Source organism: Myripristis murdjan, chromosome 9 (genome assembly GCF_902150065.1).
Source record: "Myripristis murdjan chromosome 9, fMyrMur1.1, whole genome shotgun sequence".
NCBI classification, from domain to species: domain Eukaryota; kingdom Metazoa; phylum Chordata; class Actinopteri; order Holocentriformes; family Holocentridae; genus Myripristis; species Myripristis murdjan.
Genome location: NC_043988.1, coordinates 17559893 through 17584645, shown reverse-complemented (window position 1 = coordinate 17584645; position 24753 = coordinate 17559893). Strand labels below are relative to the sequence as shown.

Genomic DNA, 24753 nt, shown 5'->3' with positions numbered 1-24753 from the left:
ACAATTTTGTTGAATATCTTGAAACATTAGATTTGACGCTTCAACTTGCAGACCTGTCACTACCACATTCAATTCAGCCTCTTAACCAGAATAAGCATATAGATATACTTTCTCAAACAGTGAATGACAAAAATGATGACCCGTAGCCTGTAACCTCTGTACATTTAGTGTTCTTAGGTGGAAATTGAATGATTGACCAATAGATATGGGCACAAAATTACTTCTGCTAAACAGGTTGCATTGAATCATAACTGTAGAACATGAGAGGCCCATCACGTGCCCGTAAGGTGCCAGGGTGTCTAGTCAGGTGTACTTTTTGCAAGCATGTCCATCCTCCCATAAGGGGTCTTTCCTTGATGAAATATGCAGGGGCATCTTGTGTGTCCACGCTGCAGTCCTAAACACATCACCGTGCTCTGGCCCGGGTGGCCACCTGCAGCGACAAAGACAGTTTCATGCAACATTTCCCTCGCCCTGCACATGACGTCTAGATGAGAGCATCATACATCACATCAGTGAGCGCAAAATAATCATCATAACAGGACCACTCACCACCATGAGGTGCCCGTTCTTGCCCTTGTACACCATGGGCTCCTGGCCAGTGGTGAAGTCCACGGCACTCTCTTTCCCTGCCTGGATTTCAATCTTGATGCTGAGAATCATTGCAAGGGAAAAAATGAATGATATTTTGTGTCAGTGCACTGGGACAGTTGTTTATTCTAACCAGTCGACTCCTTGATTACAGACTCACCTGCCCTGAACCACTTTGATGGCATTCTGTTTGTTAGCAATTGCACTGAGTTTGGTCAAAAACTCAAACAAGTGGTCACACTGCATTACAAGATCCCCCTGAAACAACAACAAAGCAAAATAAAACAAGAAAAATGGAAATTGTTTCTATTTTTAAAAGCAGGGCTTTTTCGCATCAGGCTTTCAAGAGACCTCTAGCTGAAAAGAGATTTCTGATCATGTGGGCACAAGTAGAGTCTGGGTTCAAATGAAACACTGACCTGACTAAAAACATTTGCAATCCCTACTGCTTTTGACTTGGAAAAATGAATTTAGAAATTTGTGCAGTATTTTGTTTACCAATTTTCTTTTAAAGAATTCAAGTAAAAGTACCATACAGACAAAAGCAAGTGCAAGTCAGAGCATTACATGAAAAGACAATTAAAGATACATAATTTAAACAAGATCAGATAATCAAGGGAAAGTCTTGGCAACACGTGGGATTATGAAATATTTACTGTTAATATGACTTGTCACCATTGAGCACTGATTTGTTTTCCAAGCAGGAAAATGTCCTTTGTTCAGCAAAAGACTTACGAAGGAAGTAGAACTAGTTTTGGCTCTTTTCGAAAGGTAAACGCCAAAACAAAGGCAAATTATGTCCATTTATACTTGCAAAACATCTATCTATTTGTGGCCACAGTAAGAGACAAGCAAAGAAACATCTGCATATTATATAGAGAGACCAGTATCTAGATACCTTCTGTTTAGGGTCTTCACACGTTATATGAAACACGATGATGCCATCAGACAAGTTACTGACTGAGATCCCTAAAATGAATCAAGAATGGACATGTTGTTAGCATAACATGAAAAAGACATCCCTTAAGACAGCTGAGACAAACAGTCATTGTCTTGCCCTGACCTTTGAGAGAGGTATACAACACTCTTTGTTTGATCTTGGCTTCCTCTACGACATAGGCAGCAGTCTGGGTGAGAATGAGCTGTCGCGGCCTTGGCTTGAAACCATTCCTGTCATATTTAATCACCGGGACGCTGTACTGCAGACAGGGAGAAGACAGTGGGTTGTATTTGATGCAGTTCTACTTCCTATTAGGTTTATCTAGGCACTGGATTACCTTGATTTGCTCGTTACGAATCATCTGCAGGACCTTGACGTTTATATCTTGATCACCTAAAATATGAAACAGTGTTCAGATGGTTGTTCAAGAGAAAATGGGAGCGGGTGTAAATGTTTGCAGATATACCCACTGATTCTGGTCTTCTCAAAGGGCTGAGCAATGCTCTGTGGGTAGCTGTCCTTTTTGCCCTTGAAGATGTTACTGGTGATAACCTTCAGTTGAAGCTGCAAAGACGAAATATCTGGCTGGTCAAAAAACAAACAAACAAACAAACAAAACAACAACACAACCCATGCTCAGATTATGTGCCTCATGAGACTATAATTCTGTTACCTGTGCTTTTTTCTGGGGAGTGATTCCTCTCACATACCTCCTTACCAAGAGGCGACTGTGAATCTTACGCAGCAGCTCTGATGTCTGGAGGAGAGCGAAAATCCAAGGTTAACACAGAGTCAAAAGAATCGCTGAATTGCCATGAAGCTGATGAATCTTTTTTTTTTTTTTTTACCTCGGTCATTACAGCCGGTGGAGTTAGCCAGGTGGTTTTATCCAGAACTGTTTTTGGCAGCTTGTCTTTAAGCCTGTTGAGGTAACTCTGTCTCACAAAGGCCAGGTATTCAGAGTTATCTGTGGATTTTGCTTCTCCTCTGGTCATGTATCCTTTAATAAATCTGAAATAAGTTGTGTGATATTGTGTTAGTGAAAACATAACAGTGCCCTACAGGTGAGGGTTATATAATTTTGATATTGTATGTTTTTCAGCAACCCTCCTACTTCTTAATGACTTTTACAGCCCAGGCTCTCTTCTCTCTTTCCTTCCTTGCCTGCACTCCTCGCCAGCAAGTTTCAATCTTAGTGGCTGAGGAGTGTCAAATATAGCATATGATGCATGTCATCTTTCTTCACTCTCAAAATAAAAAAAAGCATTATACATTTTAATCATACATCATGATGGCATTTACCAGCTTCTTTTTGTTTTTTAAATTCCCCCTTTGCCTTGTATCCTTTGTATTTGGCCTGGAGCCTTGTTGCTACAATTTCAGAGAGATGAGAATGAATGATTGTGAAAATATTAATGTTTGAAAAATGTTTCGCAACTGATGTGCACTCACCCAGTTCATGTTTACATCTCTCAAAAGCATCCTCCGTGGCAAAAAGTGTCCTCGCATGACGGATGAATATTTTGGTTCTATAACATCAGGGGAGAAACATGTTAATCAGCTACTATGGACACAGCGTATTCACTAATTTCCACAATCTAGGAAGAGTTGCCCTCACCTTCCCATTTTGTACTCATGTGGCAAGTAGCCCAGATGTTGAACCAGCACCTCCACTCCATCAGCAGGTTCTCCTCTCCAGTGGGGCCAGGTGGCTGGACACAGGGGTTTATATCTATAAGATGCAGCAAACCACCCGCTCAACATGTTTCAGATGGTCTGGATAGGAGCTTCTCCACTGAGATTTTTCTTTTTTAAGAACAGAGACAGTCCTCCATTGAGCTTAATACCTCTGTAAGAAGACGTCATATCTGCGTCGATAAGCAAAACCAGCACGTCTGACTCTCAGGTGCTCCATTAAGCCCAAGTACTTCACCTGGTGCCTGATCAGCGCTTCATCAAATTTTCCTGAGAGAGAGAGAGAGACAGAAAGAAAAAAAGATCTGTTCGTTTTTCATTCACACCCTGCTAACAACATCGCTGTGTGCCCTTCTTGTTGATCCCAGTACCTGGCTGCTTGGACTCGTTGGATTTGAGGCAGCGGACGTACCAGGCCTCTTTAGCCATCAGGATCTCTGTCAGCTTCAGCAGGCTGCTCTTAAACTGGGTCGCCACCTACACACACAGTCTGAGGGTCATAATCCCTAATAGCTCATCTGTCAAATACATACATCTTGTGAATGAGACAAGACTGCCTCTGACGTGAATGACAAGAACGATGTGTGATGCTTCAGTGGCCACTCAAATAATGTCAAGGAAAAATGATTCTAGACTCAAAGTCAGAGTACCAGCTCACATTTCTTGACATTATACTGGCTGTTAATATCACAAACAGCTAATATACCATCAGATTTGTCAGTGATACCGCTGAAAGATACAAAAACAATGTTGTGAAGGCTCACTGTTTCTGGTCGTCGCCTGCTGTCTGGATCCATGGAGGAGAAACACTCTCTGACTATGGCATTTTTAGATTGGCGCATCAGCTATGACAAGGTGGGATAACACACAGATTAAGACACTGTCACACACAAACAGGCTATAAAGTTAATACTTGAGACTCATTTGGCAAATTTACTGCATTCCCCTCTTGTATTATTTACAGTAAGTCTACAGGTTAGTTAATAATTAAGGGACCAATTGAAAACAGTCCCCTCCCTAGCACCATTCCTTGTCTCACACAATACCGTAAGAGACGTGCAGACTTACATCTTTTATGTTTCTGTACAAAAGATCATTGTTTTTATCCAGGAAACCTGAAATGTTACAACAAAAGAGATTTAGGATGCATGCATCTTTTTGTCAGCAGAAAATGAAATAGGCTTGGATGTTTAAGGACTGTGTTTTTTTTTTTTTTTTTTTTTTTTTTTTACCCACGACACAGTAGGTGACCTCCCCGGCGTAATGCAAGAGACGGAAATCTCCTCTCTCCAGAGTCTTTCGTGTCATTTTGTCAGCCAGTCTATGCCTGCAGTCAGAGGGATGAAGGGTGAGAGGCATTAAAGATGGAGTGTAAGCTTACCCTCTATTAGCTTGTTGTCAACTCACTCACAAGATACCAGTTAGCACAATGTTGATGAATGAATTTTCACTTTAGTGTTCACTTCAACACAGCTTTATGTATTTAATTTAAGAGACTGGTCAATATCCGAATGTGCATAGCCAACACCCGCGTCCCCAATCTGTGTCAAATCTAAAATTCACTGCTGTTTCCATGACTTTGCATGACTAAAGTGTTACATTTCAATGATATATTCTTTTAATCTCTTTTAACTCTTTTAACTCTTTTACCCCATCATAACCCAAAAAAATAAGAGCATTTCACTCTAGTGTTTACGCTGTTGTATACTTTTGACATCAAAACATCTGATTCAAGAAGGCATTTAAAAGTGTTACATTAATCCTATGAGTTATTAATTTTAGCATGAACCTGAGGCGTTTTTTTTTTGTTTTGTTTTTTTTTCTTTTTTCCAGCCTCATCCGTAACATTGGTAAACAAAGTGGTGTGCCTTCCCATTTGAAACGGCACAGGTGGCCTTTATGATCTTATAAAATTGTATTATTCTTTTTATTCTGCAGGGGAAGTGAGCATAACCTCACCACAGTAGAAAATATATCCTGCTTGGTGAATAAATAGTTACTGATGTTTGTTGCATTGAAACTTATATTCCATTATTCTGTCCCAAGAGATTCAACTCCATGACTTTCCCTAACTGGAATGGAGTTTTCAAAATTTTCACAAATTCCCTGAGCCACAGGACCCCTGAAAACTGGTGATATTTCAGACATGATTAGTGATGGATAGAAAGCACTAGAGCTTCTAGAGCTAATGAACCTACTTTTGAATTCTTCTCAATTTTTGAGGCTCTGAGGTTATTCAACTCACGTGACAAAGTGAGGGTGGCTCCCCATCTTCTCCTCCAGCCTCTCCAGAAAGGTGAGGTCTGTGGCGTCTCCTGGCCTCAGGCACTCCTCATCCTACAGATTAATTGTTAGCACTAACAACAGCTTCACATAATATTTTACGTGAGTAACACACTTTATCTCATGAACATCTGTCCTGGTTTTAAGCCATATTTTAATTTCCTCAGTACAGACCAGTATTGATATGATGCCTCTGTGTCTCTCTTCAACCAGGTCACAAATGATCTTGTTGTTGAAAAACTGAACCGGCTCCCACTGGTAGAATAAATGGAGGGAAAATAAATGATAGGATGCAGCAGTTGGAGTGAATAGATCTCTATTCAGCATTAACCAGTATAAATACACTCTGTCATGTGAACAGCGATTGATTGATTCATTGATTCATTCACTAGTTATTATATTGGGTTACCTCAATATTCTCTGCTTCATACTCCTCTTGCTCAGACTTGAGTGTCAGCTGGATAAAAAGCTGCTGCAGCTTCTCGTTGCAGTAGTTTATACAGAACTGCTCAAAACTGAAAGGATAAAGCTGATCACAAATTGGCCATGCTTGAATGCTGCCATCAGTGTGGCCATCTCATAAATGTCAGGAACAGAAAAAGAAAACAAATGCTGCCACAACTTCCCAAAGGTGCTTGAAGGTGCACAAAGGGAACAGCAGTGAACTGCTTAAACGGTTGGTGATGGAGCTTATATTAAGCTATATACTAATTAAATAGTCTTCATCAGGGTAACAAAACAAAATAAAAGTGACAGCATCACCAAAATAAGAAATGACTAAGAGTGGTGCCTACCTGTTTAAATTGAAAACCTCAAAGCCATAAATGTCCAGAAGCCCTATAACAGTCTTCCTTGTAGAGTTCTGGCAAAAAATAATCTCATAAGAGAATACAAAACCCATATATATTCATACTCAGTGCCTGGAATTTGTTAGTGACAGAGCAGTCTTCCACTCACCGTATTTTCCATAGACTCATTGATCTTGTTGACCAGCCAGGTGAAGGTGCGTCCATAAACGGCTTTGGCCAAAGCATCTCTGGCATAGATGGCATGATCGGTTGTGAAGGGGCTCAGGACCTTTACAAGGAGACAAACCAACAGCAACATTTCAAACACAACATGACAGGCAATGAAAGATAAAACTTCTGCTGAACATGAAGTAAAGTTTAAAAAGAAACACAATTCTGAAGATTAATTGATTGCACCTCATCTTTTTTGACTTCAATCCATCTGAAGGTTAATCCTTTCCGGAGGGTTTCAGCATTAACTCCCAGCAGCTGGGGAGAAAAATAATTTAAACTTAGTAGTCCTCATTGACTTGAGTTGTTGATTATCTGATGAATTTTTAGGCTATATTCTTACACTCGAGAACCAGCGCAGCTCTGCGTTGCTGTTCAAGATGGCCTGGCCTTTGCTGTTGCTCTCAAAGTGAAAATTTCCCAAGTGGAGAACGCTTGCAATGATCTCAAACAAGTGCTGCACAGAGTGAATATGCATGTACGTAAGGCATTGCAAAACAAGTGGACAAGAGTGATCAGCTTAAATCAAACAGCATTAGCCATAGCCTTGAACTCACATTAATGTCAGTCTCATCAATGTTAATGACATTCAGGGCGTTTTTCACTGTCTTCCAGTCATTTTTGTCATTGATGGAAGACACAATGGCACACTCTCCCTGTAAACATCGTAACAGATTGTCAGAGTGCAGTGCCATGATCTTGTTATCTTTACCCATAACTGAGTCACACATTTACACATACTTGCGTTAGATAGTTGTAATGCTGGCAGTCTCTCTCCAGTCCCAGCTGGTGCAGCAGGTCTTCCTCGCCTCCCTGCACCAGCTGGTAGAAGATGTGGAAGTTCCTCTCCCCGTGATTCTGATGGACAACCCTGGACTTCTCTAGCAGGTAGTTCAGGATGTGACCTCCAACTGCATCCCCCTGTTGGTACCAAGTTACATTCATTTACATAACCCTTCATCATAAGCATGTCTCAAAGGACTTGCTTATGATGATGCAAGGATCCAGGACAAATATTGTGGACCTAAAGACAGCTGCTCGACATGTTGCAGTCTTCTTGGAGGAAAAAAATCCGTAAGTGTATTTTTTTTTTTTGGTATCAAGAAAAATGTTAAGACATGCAAATGCAGTTTAAAGGTAAAGCTCCAAATTCATTTATTTAACACAGATTTCTAACAATTAAGAGTACATTTAAAAAGTATTTATAAGCCCACGTAGTGTTTTATTTAAAAATAGAAGTTTACTGTTACACTTAGATTATCACCATTTCTGTTTGGTACATGCCTCACATATTATGGAAAGAACAACTTAAACTTATTCAATAAAAGACAGAGGTAAAGCCACCCTAAAAATACTTTTTCTAGCTTTTTCTAGCTTCTAGTTGGAACCACATGGGTGCTTGTTTGCATCACATTTGCCATGTAGGCCCTATTTGAGAAGTTTGAGAGTTAGAAATTAAGGAAATTCAGTAAGAAATCATACTAATCTTAAGAAAACATTACGGGATAGCACCTCAGGGCTTTCTGAAGAACCTTGTAATTTTTTTCTTAGGGAACACCTTAGGCTCTAATGAGAACTTTGGTGAAATTTGCCCCAGATCCTCACCTGGCTGTCAAACTGAATGTCCATATACTTCCCAAACCGACTTGAGTTGTCATTCTTCAGTGTTTTGGCATTGCCGAAAGCCTGGGAACAAACACAGACATATCATACAAAGTGATGGCTGATGATTTGATATGTTTTCATTTTTATTATATTGATGTATAAAAGTGACTTTCAGACCTCAAGGACAGGATTGGACATTAGCATTTTGTCCCTGACAGTGTCAAGGAGAGTGGTGCTTGGACAGCTGACAGCATAGTACTGAAGGATCTTCTTAGAGGCCTCCGTCTTCCCTGCTCCACTTTCACCAGAGATGAGGATAAAGTGATTGTTGAACTCTGTAAGCATGGTGTGGTAGGCATTGTCTGCCAAGGCATAGCTGTAAGGATGTAGTCACAACATTACCCGGCTGGACTGGGGAATACGAGTTACATGAGTTACGATCAAGATGCCCTCGGCATGTAAGTCAGCCGAGCTTGCATGTGAAACACACAGACATAAAATGTACATGCACACACTCCCATACGGATGTACACAAATTCATTCTTCTCATATATACACTCACATGTGTGGTGGGAGCTCAAAGAAGTTGACACCCATGTAAAGATCCATTTGTTTCTTGTTATAGATATCCAGCTCTTTGTAGGGATTGACAGACACTAACAGAGTGCCAATATACGTCTGCAAGTACATATAGTTCAACAGAAATTATTTTTTGAAGATGCTCCTGCATTGTTTGGCAACAATATTTAAATAATCATCTGCCAGACTCACATAGATGAGGTCTTCACTGAAGCGTTTCTTCAGGTTGCTGAGGAAGGCCGTCTCTGTTGTCTCATCCAGAAGGACAAAGTCCTGGATCCCAACCCGGTCCCTGGCCGTCAGGGCCCCTTCCATGTCCAGCTGACCCTGGACAACAAGGTACATCCTGGGTGTTAAAGGATATAAATACCAGGCCTTAAAGCAGTTGCATTAACCAGATTTTAAGATCTTGATGGTGAATTCCTGCATTTAAACACCATATTCTGCAGATTTCTATATGCTTAAAGCATATTACAGATTCAGTACTTCATAGTCATAAATTAGAGTTTTTGAATAAGTATAAATACTAATTTATGTGGAAGCAAACTGTGGCACAAGCTATAAGAACAGTTGTATCATGATTTGCATGATACAATTGTTTTTGTTGATATTCAAAATTCTCAGCCATGTATTTTGACAAGTGCAGTTGGATGAATGAATGTATGAATAAATGGCTCTGTGGGGGAGGACCGAGCTGAAAAACCACCAGAAAAAGCACAAACATGGTCCCTGTTAGTTCTATTGAAATAAAAGGTCTAGAGGTCTTATGTGGCTTTGAAGGAAAGCTCTGTGATTGTGCAGACGAACAGACAGAAGCTAATGATCGCTACAGAGCACACAGGGACCTTGGCTGGCAGCCCATAGTTCACTAGAGCTGACACACCAACCAAGCACAACACACTGTGCAAATGGAATAGGGGAGCCCAAAACAGCGGCACATTTAAGAAGCATAGTGGGAAAAATTCCACCAATCTGTTTTGCATTCTCGACACCAACACTTAGACCAAAGGTTTTCACAGCTTTTGTTGGTTTTGTATTTTTTTCTCTCTCCTTTGGAAGCAGAAGTCCTTTGATTCTCAACTCTCTCTGTAAAAACATTAAAAAAGATAATCCATTGGATCTAATTGACACAAAGCCCTTCGCCCCCCCTCCACCCCTCCCTCCCCCTGCCCATGGCCCTCATTTCTTCTGAGAAAGGCCAAGTGTTTTTGTCCTGTAAATACCACGGAGCAGAGACAAAAAAGACGTTTTTAAAATGCAGTCTACAATCCATTACACATATTCCCCCTGCATATCCATTCAGTAATTATTCATTAGAAAACATTTAACGTCACAGTGAATTTCACACTAGGCAGTCGAAACACAATAGAGGAGATTTGGCCTATTTTGGGGTGAGGAGAGGAGGCGGGTGGGGTGGGGGGGTCGTACAGAGGAAGGGCGAGGGCAAAGGAGGGGGAGGAGGGGAGCAGTATTTGTCTGATCTGAGAACCTCTGAAACGGGGCCGTCTTGAGACAACGGGACAGACTAAATAGTGCAGTAACGGTCTGTGCCCTGCTGCTTGCTGTGACACTCATTTAGTGTGCCCTGGGGGTGAACAATAGAGGCTTGTTCTAAGCAATCCTGTGCTGTAATTTGGACTTCATTACTTTGCTCACACGGGGCCCCATGGAAGGATAGCAGAGGCTAGTCGGATGAGAGTTTTTTTTTTTCCACCTGTCACCCCTCCCACCCCCAATGCTCTCACCCTCTCCTTAACAATACCTCTCACCCTGTGTCCCCACCAATAACCCTCATCCGACCCCCTTCCCATAGCCACCCCCCCGCCACTTTAAGCCAATGAGACAGGTGAACAATATCATTGAAGGAACCCTATTTGGGATGTCAGAATCAATCTGGCAATGTGATGGTAGTCGTGCTGGTGTGGGGTATCTGTGACACCCCTTTTCTTCATGGGAACAAACTTCTCTCAAGGCAGTGCAAGCAGACAATATGCTGGGACAGCGTGACTTAGGGATCTGCCATACAGTATTACAAGTAATAACATGAACAGATAAGCTCCCGTCAAGAGACGGATTAAAGACTAGTGATAGCGATGCAAATGTTTTATGTTTTGATCCAGCAGAGTGGCACAATCTAAGGATTTGTTGTACTCTGTTTTTTGTTTTTCACGTTGGTACACTTTCGGTGTCCAGCAGGTATTATTTCTGAGAAGGCTGGTGCTTCTATTGTGCTAGAAGTGCAGTGGAAAACTATCTTGCACACCACAAACATCAAAAATAGGTGGTCTAGATCCAGGAAGATGAGAAAGGGTGTGTGGAAGCATGCAATTTGTACATATAAACTGACTATAGGAAGATTTATCTCCCCATTTCCCAGGCATAGGGCTCCATCTAGCACAAGACAAGTTGACTAGGTTCTTTAATTAAACAATCAAGACGTCCAAATCTGAAGTGCAGCGGAAAGAATGATTTTGTAATGAACCCACTGAGCCATTGTCAGATCAGGTGAAATGTCTTGCTAGCTCAAAGCGCACGCAATCGTATTTTAATTAAGAGATGGTCCCTCATCTTGGTCTAGAGTGTCAGTGTCGCCTGAGACTGAGTGACCTCATCTCTGGGGGGAACAGAGGTAAGGTTAGAGCAAGGGAGGGGGATGCCACTGCAAAGACACAGCAACACCCCATCCCCGTAAAAGGAGAGTTTATCTCCTGCTTCAGAACTCCTGGATTCTGTCTTACACTATCTCCCATGCTGGCAATATCGCCACTTGGCCTCAACGGTCTTTTAATGTTACTGCAATGAACAGTGGGGCTCCAGCCTAGTAATAAGTTCTCTACCTAGCCTCTAATGATTGGGCCTCCATACCACCCACAGAACAGTGACACACACTGAGCCCTCAAGATGGGTATTTCCATGTAACACTATTCTTCTTTGAAACACTATTTTGACAGTAAAGTGATATCTAAACTGCAGTGAACCCTTTCAAATGCAACAGCACTGTGAACATGATAAACACACAACAACACACATTCAGATCAGGCTCAAACCTGCATGATGAAGGTTGTTTCAGTCAGTTGTCAGGTGAAGACTCTCATAAACTGCAGGCTCCAAACTGGCAAAAGTTTTCTTCTCTCCAGAGAAGTTAGACAAGTACTGAGTGTCCTCCCGTGTCTGCTTGCATGGAGACAATCACTGAACCTGTAAATGGTGGAGAGTTGACAGTTAGCTGGCAAAAGTCCTGTTTGTATAAAAAATTGCATTGATTGTCCTCCACCCTGGTTTGCAAACTAGCTCATTGATCTGGTGTCCGGCAGTGAAAGTGCAGGTGATGCTGGAGGCCTGTGTACTTGTGTTCTCCTCCACACATCCTGACCCAGGCTCAGAGCACTGTGGGCCAGGTACTTAATCTTTCATGCTGTGGGAGGTGGAGGGACAGGGAGATCTTATTCAGTGCTTACCTGGGTATCTACTGCTCTCCTGAGTGTAACATAACAAGGCAGAAACAAGATCCAATCCACACCAATCCAGCCATCCCTCTACCTCTCTCTCTCTCTCTCTCTCTGTCTCTCCCTCTCTCTACCAACAGCCAAAAGCCCCCAGCCTCTGTCTCTTCTCTGGCACATCCCAGGTCTGGTTACTGATCTTTGATTAGACAGATACATTATTGGCAAATCACCAACTGTTTTGTTGCTCCACGTCACAGTGTCAGGTCATTTCATAATTCATTTCAGGTTATTTCATATGGCGCTCTGAGCTGCTGATGCCTCTATAAAAGGCTACTGGGTTGATGCTAATATCTCTGAAGCCTTTGCTTGCTTGTAAAGGTTGATCAGATAACTGGGAATTCAGGTCAGTCAAAGTACGTCATAGTGTAGCTGGTTAATATGTATGATCAACCAAGTGAAATCACTGAATGCGTGTCGCCTAGAAATCTTTGCAAATGAAACACGGTGCACATCCAAAAAGGGTCGGCGATAGTAGCACAAATGAAGTTAAAAAGGCACAGGACTGTGTGTGGCTCTCCTTTCTGCAGCTTGAAAACCAGTTGATACTGTCTACTCAATGCTTAACCACTCACAAACTCACTTGGATATGACTGTTTCATTGGAATTGTACATGTGTATTAGTTAAATTATATGTAGAAAACTGCCTGTGGTGCCTTTAGATGACTGCACCTTGTAAGGAAAAGACTGGGTGGGAGCAGTAACCTGTGTTCCCCTGTAACCTGGTAACCAGTTGTAGAAAACACACACTCACTCGGAAAACACAGGTGTCCATTTTCCCCGGCCTGGTGACCTACATGTGAGAAAAGATCAGGTTTCACTCAATTTATGGCAATATTGAATGCTTCCAGTAAATTAGCCATAATGGACAATCAGTTCGGTGTTCAAACCATTTGAATTATTCACTCCTCACTCCAGAAGAGCTGTCAAGGCTACCTCTGCCACAGCCCCACCTCTCCCCCAACCCAGCAGCCCAGCAATGCTTGTCCAATCTTAACAAGCTTTGTGCTACCCACTGGGCTCTGATTCAGCACGAGACCCGGCAAATCCAATTACACAGGAGTCAGAGAGGTTGATTTTCCCATTATAGATTCCATGCTGAGAATGAGAGCTGATGATAACACTCACATCACACCATTACTGCCTCTCTCTCTCTCTCTCTCTCTCTCTCTCTCTCTCTCTCTCTCTCTCTCTCTCTCTCTCCCTCTCCTTGTTTTGCCTCCATTTCTCTGTTTCTCTCCTTTTATTTCTCTCTCTCTGCCTCTCTTCCAATCCAATTCCTCTCTTGCCAAAGACCTTCTTTCTTCCCCATCCCTTTCTTTGAATTCCTCTCTCTTTTATTGCCCATTATTCTAATTTTTCCGAGTAGCGTAACGAAGGCTGGGCCTCGTCATCATTTCAGTCTCCTCTATAGTAGTGGGTCAGTGAGGTTACTTCACACCCAGCACTGGACACTGTTTCGTTACTTTGACATTATTTCTATCTTTCGCAGCAACCAAGGGAGAGATATGGCATTGATTTTTATTTATCTTATTCCTGTAATCAGTTTCCCTTTTGCTGAGAATGTACCATATAACTATCCCATTCCAAATTGCAATTCATCCGATTTGCCAGTTTTCTGTATAATTCTTCAAGACCAACTTCATACCAGGAATAGAAAGTTACCAAAAGTTACCCTCAGCACAGATAACACTGCACAGCACAAGCTCGGAAAGGTCAATGCTAAAGCTAAATGCACAGAACCTCAGACATCCTGACTTAAGGGTGTCTGGGTGCTATCCGATGGGGAGACCCTGCGCCTGCTGTGCCACATAAAAGGTCAGCGAGAGCTTTCTTAGACTGGAGTCTCCTTTAAGCTGAACCAGTGGTGAAAGAGGGGAGGACTTTTGCTCCGTCTTTACCCTTTAGGTCACTGAAAAGGTCTGACATCGCTAAAGGACAGAGGCTACGGTCTTGACACAGGTCACACAAAGGTCAACACCATTGACCTCTCTAAACTTTAAAGATGGGCTTTTCTGTGATCCTGCAGCACAATAGGATTATGACCAAAAAAAAAAAAAAATCAACCTTCATATATGACATCCAGTCCCTCAGAGCCAGCCATTTTAAAGCAAAGAAGGTAATGGAATCTGCAGGAGCATTGCAGCTTTATCAATACAATAGCTTTTTAATGGATAGAGCCTCTTTCTCTGCAACTCAGCCTCTTTCACTCTCCAATGTCTGCTCAGTAGACAGCTGTTTGTGAAAACTTCAGCAGCTTGCTATGTGCTTACTCATGTTAATATCATTTCTTGTCCCGACTGCTGCATTTTTGAATATAATAATTTGATATCGCAACCAGAGAAGTGCTGGATAAATGGGCTGCAGTTTGAATGCTATATGGGTCCCCAGCCTTTTGATACTATTATAAACTGTATCAAAACCCATTCTGTTACCATTAGAAGGTGAAGTAAGTGCATCAATGAATATAAGATTTGATTCTGCAAGTCCAAATAACAATGTTCTGATAGTGTTATTAGATAAATGTGCAAGAAACTTCATACTGAAGTTGTTGCATCATTGCATCACTGTTGTAGCATGCTAATCCCTCATTTCTCCCCCCTGCCCTCCCTCTGACCAGGTACAGCTACACTGCAGTTACATCACAGAAACCTCTTGTAACAATTCTCTGCCTGATTGACCTTTGACAGCCACTCTGCTCCTATCAGGTTAAACCTTCACGAGGAAAACAAAGGCTCTGGCAGGACACTGATGGTGTGCCCTGGCTAAGCATGGCTGACAGCAACTTCCTCTGTGCCGCCAGAGGGTCGCTCTAGGTGACATGTCGTTCTGGGGGACACCGAGTCTTTTCCCTGCAGAGGAGATTAGAGGGGTGAGCTGACCTCATTCTCAGATGGGCTGATGTGTTTTTAGTAAACACTTGGTGCAAGACAAAAACAGAGGCTACAAACATAGGCCAGCCCTCAGGCGGTGATCCCATTGTTTCCCCATTACTCCTGAACAGGCATGAGAGAAGGGAATGTCGTCACTCTCTGTTCCCAAACTGTGGGGAGTCCTCCTCCGCCCGGCCACAGTGCTGGCACTGCTGGTAAAGGAGAGTCCCTGTTGAATATAGCACACACACAGAGCCACCCAGCCAATCATCACCCAGCAAAATATAAATACCCTGAAAATATCATCATCACTATATTGACCCTCTTTCGGTGGGTCAGGTATAATTGATTAGTTTATTTCAGTCATTTACAACTTCTACAAATCAAATACTCATGTAAATAGATAGATGAATAATAAGAAATCATTACATTTGACAGATTAACAGACAAAAACAAGTTATGCTGACAGAAAGGATGTAGGCTGAAGCCCTAGTTTTTTACACTTAACCCTTTACATCATTTATTTTACACACATCTTTTTAGACTTTTACACTGAAAATGAAAGATGCTCTTATCTAATGAATTGCTTTACTTTTATACCATGTCATTATATTATTTTGTGTTTGAACTTTTAGCACTGTTTTGTCATCCAGATTATGTCTTTGACACCTTCATTTTGAATTAAAAAAATATTCTTGTTTGAAAAGATCTTTAAAGATTCATCATTATTGTTATTGGTATTAGTAGCATTAGTATTCATATTAGTATTATTCAGAGCAACTTACATTTACAGAGCAGACACAAGGATACAGGTACTGTAGGTCACTTTTCAATTATGCAATGGTCGACCAATTATTATATATATTTGTTATATTTATTTGCCCAGTTATGTAATCATCATCATCATCATCATAATGTTCTTTATTTACATATAGGCTATAGCAGCTTTTCACCATCATCATCATCATCATCATCTCTCTCTCTCTCTCTCTCTCTCTCTCTCTCTCTCTCTCTCTCTCTCTCTCTCTCTCCATCTCATTAGGGAATTATTAATGCAGCTCCTTCATGCCTTGACACTCGGTGTTTCACAGTGCCGCCGGCGGATCAGTGTGGTCTCACTGGTTTTCCAGAGCACAACCCCACGGGCTCTAGGACCTCCAGGACCCGGCTCTGTGAGGATGCTCTTGTTTTCGTCCGTTACGTTCATGCATGTAATCATTGATTGTGCCTATTGTGACAGGACGATTTACCATCTGTAGTGTCCCATGGGGCTGGTACTGTTGTCAGAGGCCATCTCCCTGCAGACTTTCAGGAATTTCTCTTTAATTTCCGGTCGCAGGTTTAATTTCTAGTAGGTGTCACATTCAAGACGTGAGCCCAGCTTGTATCATAGCCTGTCCTATAAGGAATCAAATCATAGATAAAACTTTTCCCCACTACTGCAGGGGTTTCTAAATGTTTTCTCACACACTGACAACCCCATTTGACATGACTTTATCCCAGAGAGCCCCATATGAGCAGATTTTTCTTGTTATTTATTTGTTTTAAAATTGTGGAAGGGTGATGACTGGAACAAGTACTATGTAGCCTAAGTGAGACCTTTTAATGAACTAAGATTTAAAGTAATTTAACTATTGCTCAGTTTGCTGCAGGACCCCTTGAAAGCTCCAGTACATCCTGAAAAGCTCCTGAGTGCCTACTGTAGCCTTGCACATGTGGATGACTTGTCACACTGTCATTGTGATGGAGGGAAACCCCACAGTGTTGCACTCGTTATTTAAAATAATAATAATAATAAGTTGGCAACTCACATTATTATCACGCCCTGACCTTTACACGACTCCTTGCTTTGGCGTTTCAATGGGCGAGTGCGTCCACACCAGTTAACTCAATTATCTAAGTCACTCAATCGATAGAAACAAACAAACAAACAAAAAACACTGGCAATGTTGTAGACTACCACCTTCACTGAAGTAAACTTTCTTGCCACCTGAATGGTCTACACCTGATGAAAAAAAAATGGGTATGGGGTGATGGTGGGATGGGGATGCTTTAATTTGATATTTAGATGAAGTGTATGCTCGCAGCTCCATTGCTGAATTCATAAATTAAATTGCCCATATTTATTGGCATCCGAAATATTGAATAGTGATAGTGACATTACTGTAACTCACAGCCGGGATACCACCCAAGTCTGAGCTCTGGTTTTCTGCTGCCACCAGTTCCTTTTTTTTTTTTTCTTCTTCTGTTTTTTTTTTTTTTTTTTTTTTTTTAAGTGGACCTCCTCTGTTGTCAAGTGTGAGCCTGCCGCCTCCTGCAGCCCACCCGGCCCCCGGCCCTCCCTCCCTCCGTCCCTCCGCGCCTCCCCGGCTCTTTTTCCCACTGCTGAGAGGAGCAGGACGCGGCCACAGCGGCGGGAAGCAAATTATCTACAAGCACTTCCCCAAAAAGTTCACATTCACACACACACACACACACACACACACACACATACATGCCACAAGTAACGACTCGACCACAGGAGCACAGAGGAGAACACAGTGGAGCAAAATGGATATTTTATGATTTTAGCCTTTGTTTTTGTTTTTTTCCTGTAATCCACTAGCTCCAGAGTTATTTTTGAGGCATATTTTATGATATTTTTTTTACTTGACATATTTTTGTAATAGTAGCAATAGCCTGCGATCGCTTAAACTGGTGGACTTAAACTGGTGATTATTATTTTTTTTATTTTTATTTTTATTTTTATTTTGGAAGTGGCACAGAGGCGCAAAAAGCGCACCTGTGTCCCGCAGGCGCACTAAGAGCACCAGGACCTCATAATAGGCTTGCATATCAGTTCCTCATCCCTCCACTACTCAGAAGAGGACTAAATGCATGGATAAAGTAGAATGACCTGACTTTGGCTGTAACAAAGTGTGTATTTTGGTAACTCGTGGTTGCACTGGACCTTAGTCACACTTTGCACTAACCACCAAGACTTTGAACACAAAAGGAGGAGCACTGCCAGCTGACTCATCATTGCTCTTTCTGTAGGCCTGTTCCTACACCAGTTGTGGGAAGTGTGGATGTTGTCCGGGACCGTCACAGGCATTGCATTGGCAGCAGCTGTCAAACTCTTGGGATCCTTCCCCTCAGGCGGCTGGGCGCTGTGCTGAGGTCTCCACTGCGCATGACACAGCGCTGGACAGCTCCAGAGAGGGAAATTTAAAAACGGTTTTGGGAGAATCAAGTGCAGCACAGTCAAATACAGTACAAGGGCACACGGTCGGCTCACACATTTCTTCAGTATCATCCAAAGCAGGTGAAATTTTTTAATTTCTCTCTTTCCATATGGCGATGTTTGTACGGCTGTTAAATAGGATGAGTCCGTTCAAAGCTGAATGGTTTTAGGCTTTATCCATAATTTGTCTGTGGCTTATTGACAAGCCATTTAAACGTAAGATGAGTGTGTGTGATCAAACTGTTATGTAACTATTTGAATTTAACGCCCAGTGAAGAAATTCAGGGTAAACTACATTTTATTATTCTATACATTTTTATGGACTTAATTTGGAAGGAAAGAATTCAGTCAAATAGGCTACAGTTTATAACAAAGGGATGCTGATACTGACTTGATTTTCACCTCCTTTGTATTATTATGAATGCATTATTATGTTTGGTATTCTTGGCTTTCATTTTTATTCAAACCAGTATTAAAATTTGGGCTTGAATTTAAATTAAATTTAGACAATGCACAGCACTTTGCTGCAACATATATATTGCTGATAACTAATGTCATTAAGTTTATGTGCTAAATTAATATGGCCAGAATTTAATTTAAATATTATTATCAATATTGTTATAAGGACTTCTATACAGCTTGTTTGTTCCAGTTTTAAGGCTCACTGAAGGCATAACCAAAATTGTGGGATAGACTTTGTAAGCTTTATTTATTTCATTGCAGAGGTATCAAACATCCCAGGAAATGATAGAAGGTGGAATTACATCTAGGATGTCAGGAATAATTGAAAATTCTGGACATCATCCATCTCCCCAAGACTACAGGTAAGATTTGTCCAATATTTAACTATTTGGGGACAAAGATTACCAGTTTTCTGGGCCTAAACAACACAGATCATTTTTGTATCTTCAAAAACTCTCAGGCCCAAACAACTGAGACACCTTGACAGAAAAAAGGCATATTTATGTTAATCAAACCCTAAAAGGTATTTCCCAAAGTGTCATGGAACAAATTGTCTAACTCCACAATGTTTAATCTAAAGGTAGATGGACAGCTCTTTTTGTGCATGGGGGGGTTGCATGAAAAAGGAGAGAGAAAAAACCTGAAGAATAAATGATTTTCGGTCTGAATGGATCTGTCAGAAACCATCAGCTCTGTTTACACTCCTGCTGTCGGCACACGGAGAGCCTGAGCCTCTTGGCCTGCCGGCTCAGGGGGAGACAGGGCGCTCTGGGTCACCAGTATGGAGAAGTGGCTCCCAATTAGAAAAGGAGGCAGAGAGGGAGGGAGGCAGAGGGGAGAAGGAGGAGGAGGCGCAATATGTAGTTTTGCTGAACCTCTGGGAAAGCCTGTGTTACTGCTGGATGATAGATGGGGACACTAGCTCAACATGCTTTGCATCAGTGAGCAATTTCTGCTCTGTGGATACTGAGAGCGCAGGAGAAGTGGGTATTGCTGTGTGTGTGTGTGTGTGTGTGTGTGTGTGTGACATTTCTATGCAATTATAATATGCAACCTTGAGTGGACTTGTGTACAAAAGTACACACTAGGAGTATAAATTTTATTGGTTATCAATGAAATTAAACCAATAAAATACATTTTATTGGATTAGATTCAGGAAGTGTTTTTACAGAGCTATTTTTGTCCTTTTATATAAATTTCACAACAAAATAATAAAAACTCAAAAAAATAGTCTCTCTGCACTTGTATCATTCCAGCACTTTGTACAGCTCAATCAGATTTTCCAGGGCTTGAACACTGTGTTGGTTCATTTAGTCAGACGCGACACAAAACCCACTTTGCTTTGTTGCAGCAAGAGGGATAAGAAGAAAAAAAGTGTCAGTGTCAGGGTGTCATCCTTGTTAAGGCAAAAGAAAAAAACTTCAAAGGACAAGCTGAAATATTGTGATATGGTGCATGGTGTTGAATGTCACAATGCCACCTGTCTGCTTCAAAAGGATGATCGTTCAAAATCATTTACTGGCGCATGCAAGGTGTTAGAGGACGTGTGCTGATTTCTGGCTCCAATGATGTCATTTATTCAGAGGGAAGGCTGAGTAAGCAGTGAGGCCTGACCTCGAACTACACTTGCACCCCCTCTGGCCCTAAGGCTCCGTTGATTTCCCCATTAGGGGGATGGAGGGCTGGGGGGGGGTGCAGGGGTGGGGCGGTGGGGGGAGTAAGGATAGAGGCTGCAAGGAACAGGGAAGCAGATGGCATCCTATTTGTCCCTCTTGTGTGAGGGCTGTCATTCCAACAGATTAATGCAAGGGCTGGGTAAAGAGGGAAAAAAACGGTAGAGACAATCAAGGAAGGGTCTGGGGAAGACAATGGAGCCACGTGCCACTGGGCAGATTTGTCGTTTGGGACACAATAGGTGATCATTTTTCAATAGACAAGGCCAACTGTTGCAGGGAACATGTGCTGCTGTCCCATGTTTCAAACGATCCCATGCGTTGTTTACTTATGATTCAGCCAATGGTTAAGGCGAGACTGTGGTCACCTGACAAAGGGTTGATTTTTTTATTTGGAGATTGTGTGTGTGTGTAAGGGGGTGGGGTGTGTGGGGGGCACTCCAACACTGTCCAGAGACCCACACAGTAACTGAATAGTATGTGTTGTCATAGCGACCCAAATTACTAAACCCTTCCACAGTAAGTGTGTGCAGAGAACACTGGAGAGGATTCAAGAGGATTCCTCTCTTTTCTTTCTTTTCCTTCGAGGTTCGCTGCATAAAAGACGTAATCAGTGAAAGCTGATTGGCACTTCCCCTTGCACTGGTTCAACAGAAATCCTTCATTTAATCCAGTTTACAGCACAGAATTGGGCAGGAATTACGAGTGTGAAATAGCTTGATTGGAAATTATCTTTAAATTTATGGATTGTACTGGAGATCATTTCCATTTTGTAATTGTGACTATTTCACAAACAATGAAAATGTGAAGAAGTAGATCAAAAAAGGCAGTAACAAAATTCAGTGTTAATTTCCTCTTTAAATCTCAACAGATGATTTACTTAAATGGAAAGCTTGTTTAACTCCCCCATTGTTGATTAAAACTGTCACTGCTAAATTACACTTGTAGTTAATCTTCTTATAGCAAATCCTGGATGGCATGGCTAATGCATGGCTGTGCTGAGGAGCTTTCATCTCAATTTCCCTAGATTCAGTCTCATTACAGTGGTTTTGACTTTGAAGGACAATATGTTCTGTCAAGTGTTTAGATTTAAATTCCACTTCTTGTCTACGTGTCTGAGCTGACAGCAGTAACCCCCCCACCCACCACCACCCCCATCCCCCTCTTGCAGACTTCTGACCACAGACCCCTCCCAGCTGAGGGAGGAGGACCTCCCAGGGGACCTGCAGTCTCTGTCATGGCTCACCTCTGTAGATGTGCCCCGACTACAGCAGATGGCTGATAGCCGAGGCCACAGTAACGGGCCCTCCCAGGGCAGCCTGCTGGAGCAGCAGACAGGTGAGATGACAGGGGATGGGGCAACATTCAAAAACCCCACCGGTTCTCTGATTGGATAAATGAGGATTTCAGGCCACCTGGCTGTGGCCTTTTCACTGTAAGAGAAAACAGATAATTTCACACGACAACCCTGAAAGATAGAGGCAAATGAATATACAGGATAGCTTTTTTTTTTTTTTACTTTATCCTTTTCTAAAAACATATCATGGAAGAAAAGTCTTGTCATTGTTTCTTACAGCTCAGCTGAACAACATGACCATGACAGGAGGGCAGGGCTCCATGCTTCATCTCCAGAGCAGCATGCAGCACAGTCCTCTGGGAATCAACGTCATCAACACCCACAGTGGAAGTGTGAGTTTTAACGGTCTTGTAAGAAGAAGTACTTTTATATTGTATGAGTCTAGATTGAATTTAATGCTGAATGTCTCTGGGCCTATTCCACAGATGTCTCCATTCTCCATGAATGGGCTGCCCTCCCCGGGGTATCAGTGCCCTACCTCAGTGTACCAACCCACACCCCAGCAAGTGTACCCTCTAACCCAACCTGGACAACAGGTACCATACACTTCCTAATCTGTTAATCCGAGTACATAGGTGTAACAATAGTTGTAAATGTAACAGTTGAAATGACAGCTGGTAACTTTCCTAATAATTCTCTCTTCTTCCTCCAAGTGTTCAACTGCTGGGCTTTATAGCAACGTCTCTTTCAACAACCAAAGCCTGTTCACACAACCTCGCCTGGCGCCGCAAAACCAGGACCTGCAGCCCAAGTCTTTCCCCAAGCCCATCTACTCCTATAGGTGAGTGCACACGTATATGGTTAAAATGAAGTTGAAATACACTCTAAATGTTCTGTAAATATAAATAACAAATAACAATAAATAACAAATCTGTCCGTTGTCTGTTAAATTTCACTCAGCTGTTTGATTGCCATGGCTCTGAAGAACAGCAAAACTGGCAGCCTCCCAGTCAGCGAGATCTATAGCTTTATGAAGGAACATTTTCCTTATTTCAAGGTAAAAGATTAATCCTCTGTTACTGTAACACACAAAATGTGTATAGATAAGAATGTAATTGAATGTATCTCTTATTGTCTATATCTGTAGACTGCACCAGATGGATGGAAGAATTCAGTCAGACACAACCTGTCCTTAAACAAATGCTTTGAGAAAGTGGAGAACAAGATGAGCAGCTCCTCCCGTAAGGGATGTCTGTGGGCACTGAACCCTGCCAAAATTGACAAGATGGAGGAAGAGATGCAGAAATGGAAACGCAAGGACCTCCCAGCCATCCGCCGCAGCATGGCTAACCCTGGTCAGAAATGAATTTCCTTGCATGCTAAAGGTCCAATCAGTGCCCAATCAGTGGACAATGAAATGGAGAGCCGCAAACTGTTTTTCACTTAGAGTCTTAATCTGTCCTGTTCCCTGCAGATGAGTTGGACAAACTGATCACAGACCGTCCAGAGAACTGCAGACGCAAGGCTGTGGAGCCCGGCATGACACGGCTGTCCAGCTGTCCAACTGGCCTTCCCATGCCTGTCCCGACACAGATGCAGCCCCAGCCTATCGTCACCCTGTCCCTGCAGTGCTTACCCATGCACCAGCACCACCAGCTTCAGGCGCAGCTCCAGGCCCAGGCCCGTCTGGCTCCAATGTCCCCCGCCCCAGCCCAGACACCTCCCCTCCACACAGTGCCTGACCTTTCCCAGAGTCCCCTCACCCAGCAGCCCAGCAAGCAGCCACACGATTTCTACAGTCTCCATGGTGATACACACACAGAGGTGGATGCACTGGACCCAAGTATTATGGACTTTGCCCTTCAAGGTGAATGGAGTGTTTTTTCAATGTTACACCTGTTTCGCATTTATTAGATAACAAAGTCTTAAATGAACTTGTGAATCTGACGTTGTTGATTATTTCCTGTCAGTTAGACCACTAACTTCTTTTTTGTCTTTTCAGGAAACCTATGGGAGGAAATGAAAGACGACAGCTTTAACTTGGATGCACTGGGTACCTTCAGTAACTCTCCCCTTCGACTATCAGACTGTGACTTGGGACCAGCCAACCTCCCACCAGCTTCTAGTGGAGCTAGCCTGCCACTCTCAGATGTGCAGGTGACGGGCCTCTACACCTCGTACACCTCTGTGGATCCCCTCTCCTCGCAGTACATGGGCACACCAACCAACAGCAAGCCCATCGCCCTGCTTTAAAAACCAGCGGAACGAGTAGGACCTCAACCGTGACGGACAGAGTCAATTCAACTTGAATTATTCAACTATCTGTGGATATCTGTGGATTCTAACTGAAGTCTAAAGTCTGAGTCCTGGTTTCTTTTTTGCTAGTAAAAGTACAAATCACATGCAAGAGTCAGCTGGGAACTGAATGGAGAAGGATGTTTGAACATCATTTACAGGGTTTTAAGCAAGAAAAGGTTGAGACTGAAAAGTTGTCCTGAAGGAAAGGTGTATATTGTATTCAATTAAGAGTTCTGTTCTGTAAATCTAAAATGGCTGTATGCCATAAATCATGCATTGTGTCTGGGAACTTTAAGCCCTGCATTTAGCCATACCCATGGTGCGGAAGAAAACACCTACTGGCAGCTTATTAAGGACTGAAATTAGAGATAAAAAGGTGACTGGAAGAAAAATATGTAAGACTATGTATGACTTTGCTAAGCAAAGACTCAAAACCTGTGTATGTACAAATACCCCAAGTGGAGGATTACGATCAAGTTAGCATCCACCAACTTTTCTACTGTTCACTTTGCATTTGTAAGCCCTACCTACTGTAGCTCCCTGTCTGTTGTCTGTTGTATTGTGCTAGACAGAATTCCTGTGATGTTTTATTTATATTTATATAAAAAAGGCAGCTGGAGAAGCTGATGATTCTATCAATCTTTTGCTGTACATATTTGAATGTTTGAAAATGCTATTACCACAGAAGAGCTTTCTTTGAACTGCATTTACC

General features: G+C 42.2%; 2 protein-coding genes across 2 annotated transcripts; one reads left to right on the top strand and one right to left on the bottom strand.

Annotated features, from left to right (window-relative positions):
• Positions 1–303: 303 nt before the first annotated feature.
• On the bottom strand, positions 304–11575 carry myo1ha (myosin IHa). Its single transcript, XM_030060103.1, has 32 exons — positions 11550–11575; positions 8905–9058; positions 8696–8811; positions 8311–8509; positions 8134–8214; positions 7270–7449; positions 7086–7184; positions 6872–6985; positions 6715–6786; positions 6467–6586; positions 6304–6371; positions 5919–6024; positions 5684–5764; positions 5472–5563; positions 4459–4553; positions 4295–4341; positions 3991–4071; positions 3598–3703; positions 3379–3496; positions 3150–3263; positions 2984–3060; positions 2834–2902; positions 2646–2730; positions 2380–2542; positions 2205–2288; positions 2002–2095; positions 1869–1924; positions 1655–1790; positions 1490–1560; positions 752–849; positions 553–652; positions 304–433 (listed from the first exon to the last, which is right to left on the bottom strand). The coding sequence occupies exons 1-32, from the start codon at positions 11573–11575 to the stop codon at positions 407–409; spliced, it is 3129 nt and encodes a 1042-aa protein (XP_029915963.1). The 3' UTR covers positions 304–406.
• Positions 11576–19040: 7465 nt separating this feature from the next.
• Positions 19041–23996, top strand: foxn4 (forkhead box N4). Its single transcript, XM_030060680.1, has 9 exons — positions 19041–19135; positions 21618–21784; positions 22023–22135; positions 22229–22339; positions 22457–22584; positions 22704–22800; positions 22891–23098; positions 23218–23610; positions 23746–23996. The coding sequence occupies exons 1-9, from the start codon at positions 19056–19058 to the stop codon at positions 23994–23996; spliced, it is 1548 nt and encodes a 515-aa protein (XP_029916540.1). The 5' UTR covers positions 19041–19055.
• The last annotated feature ends 757 nt before the right edge of the window (positions 23997–24753 follow it).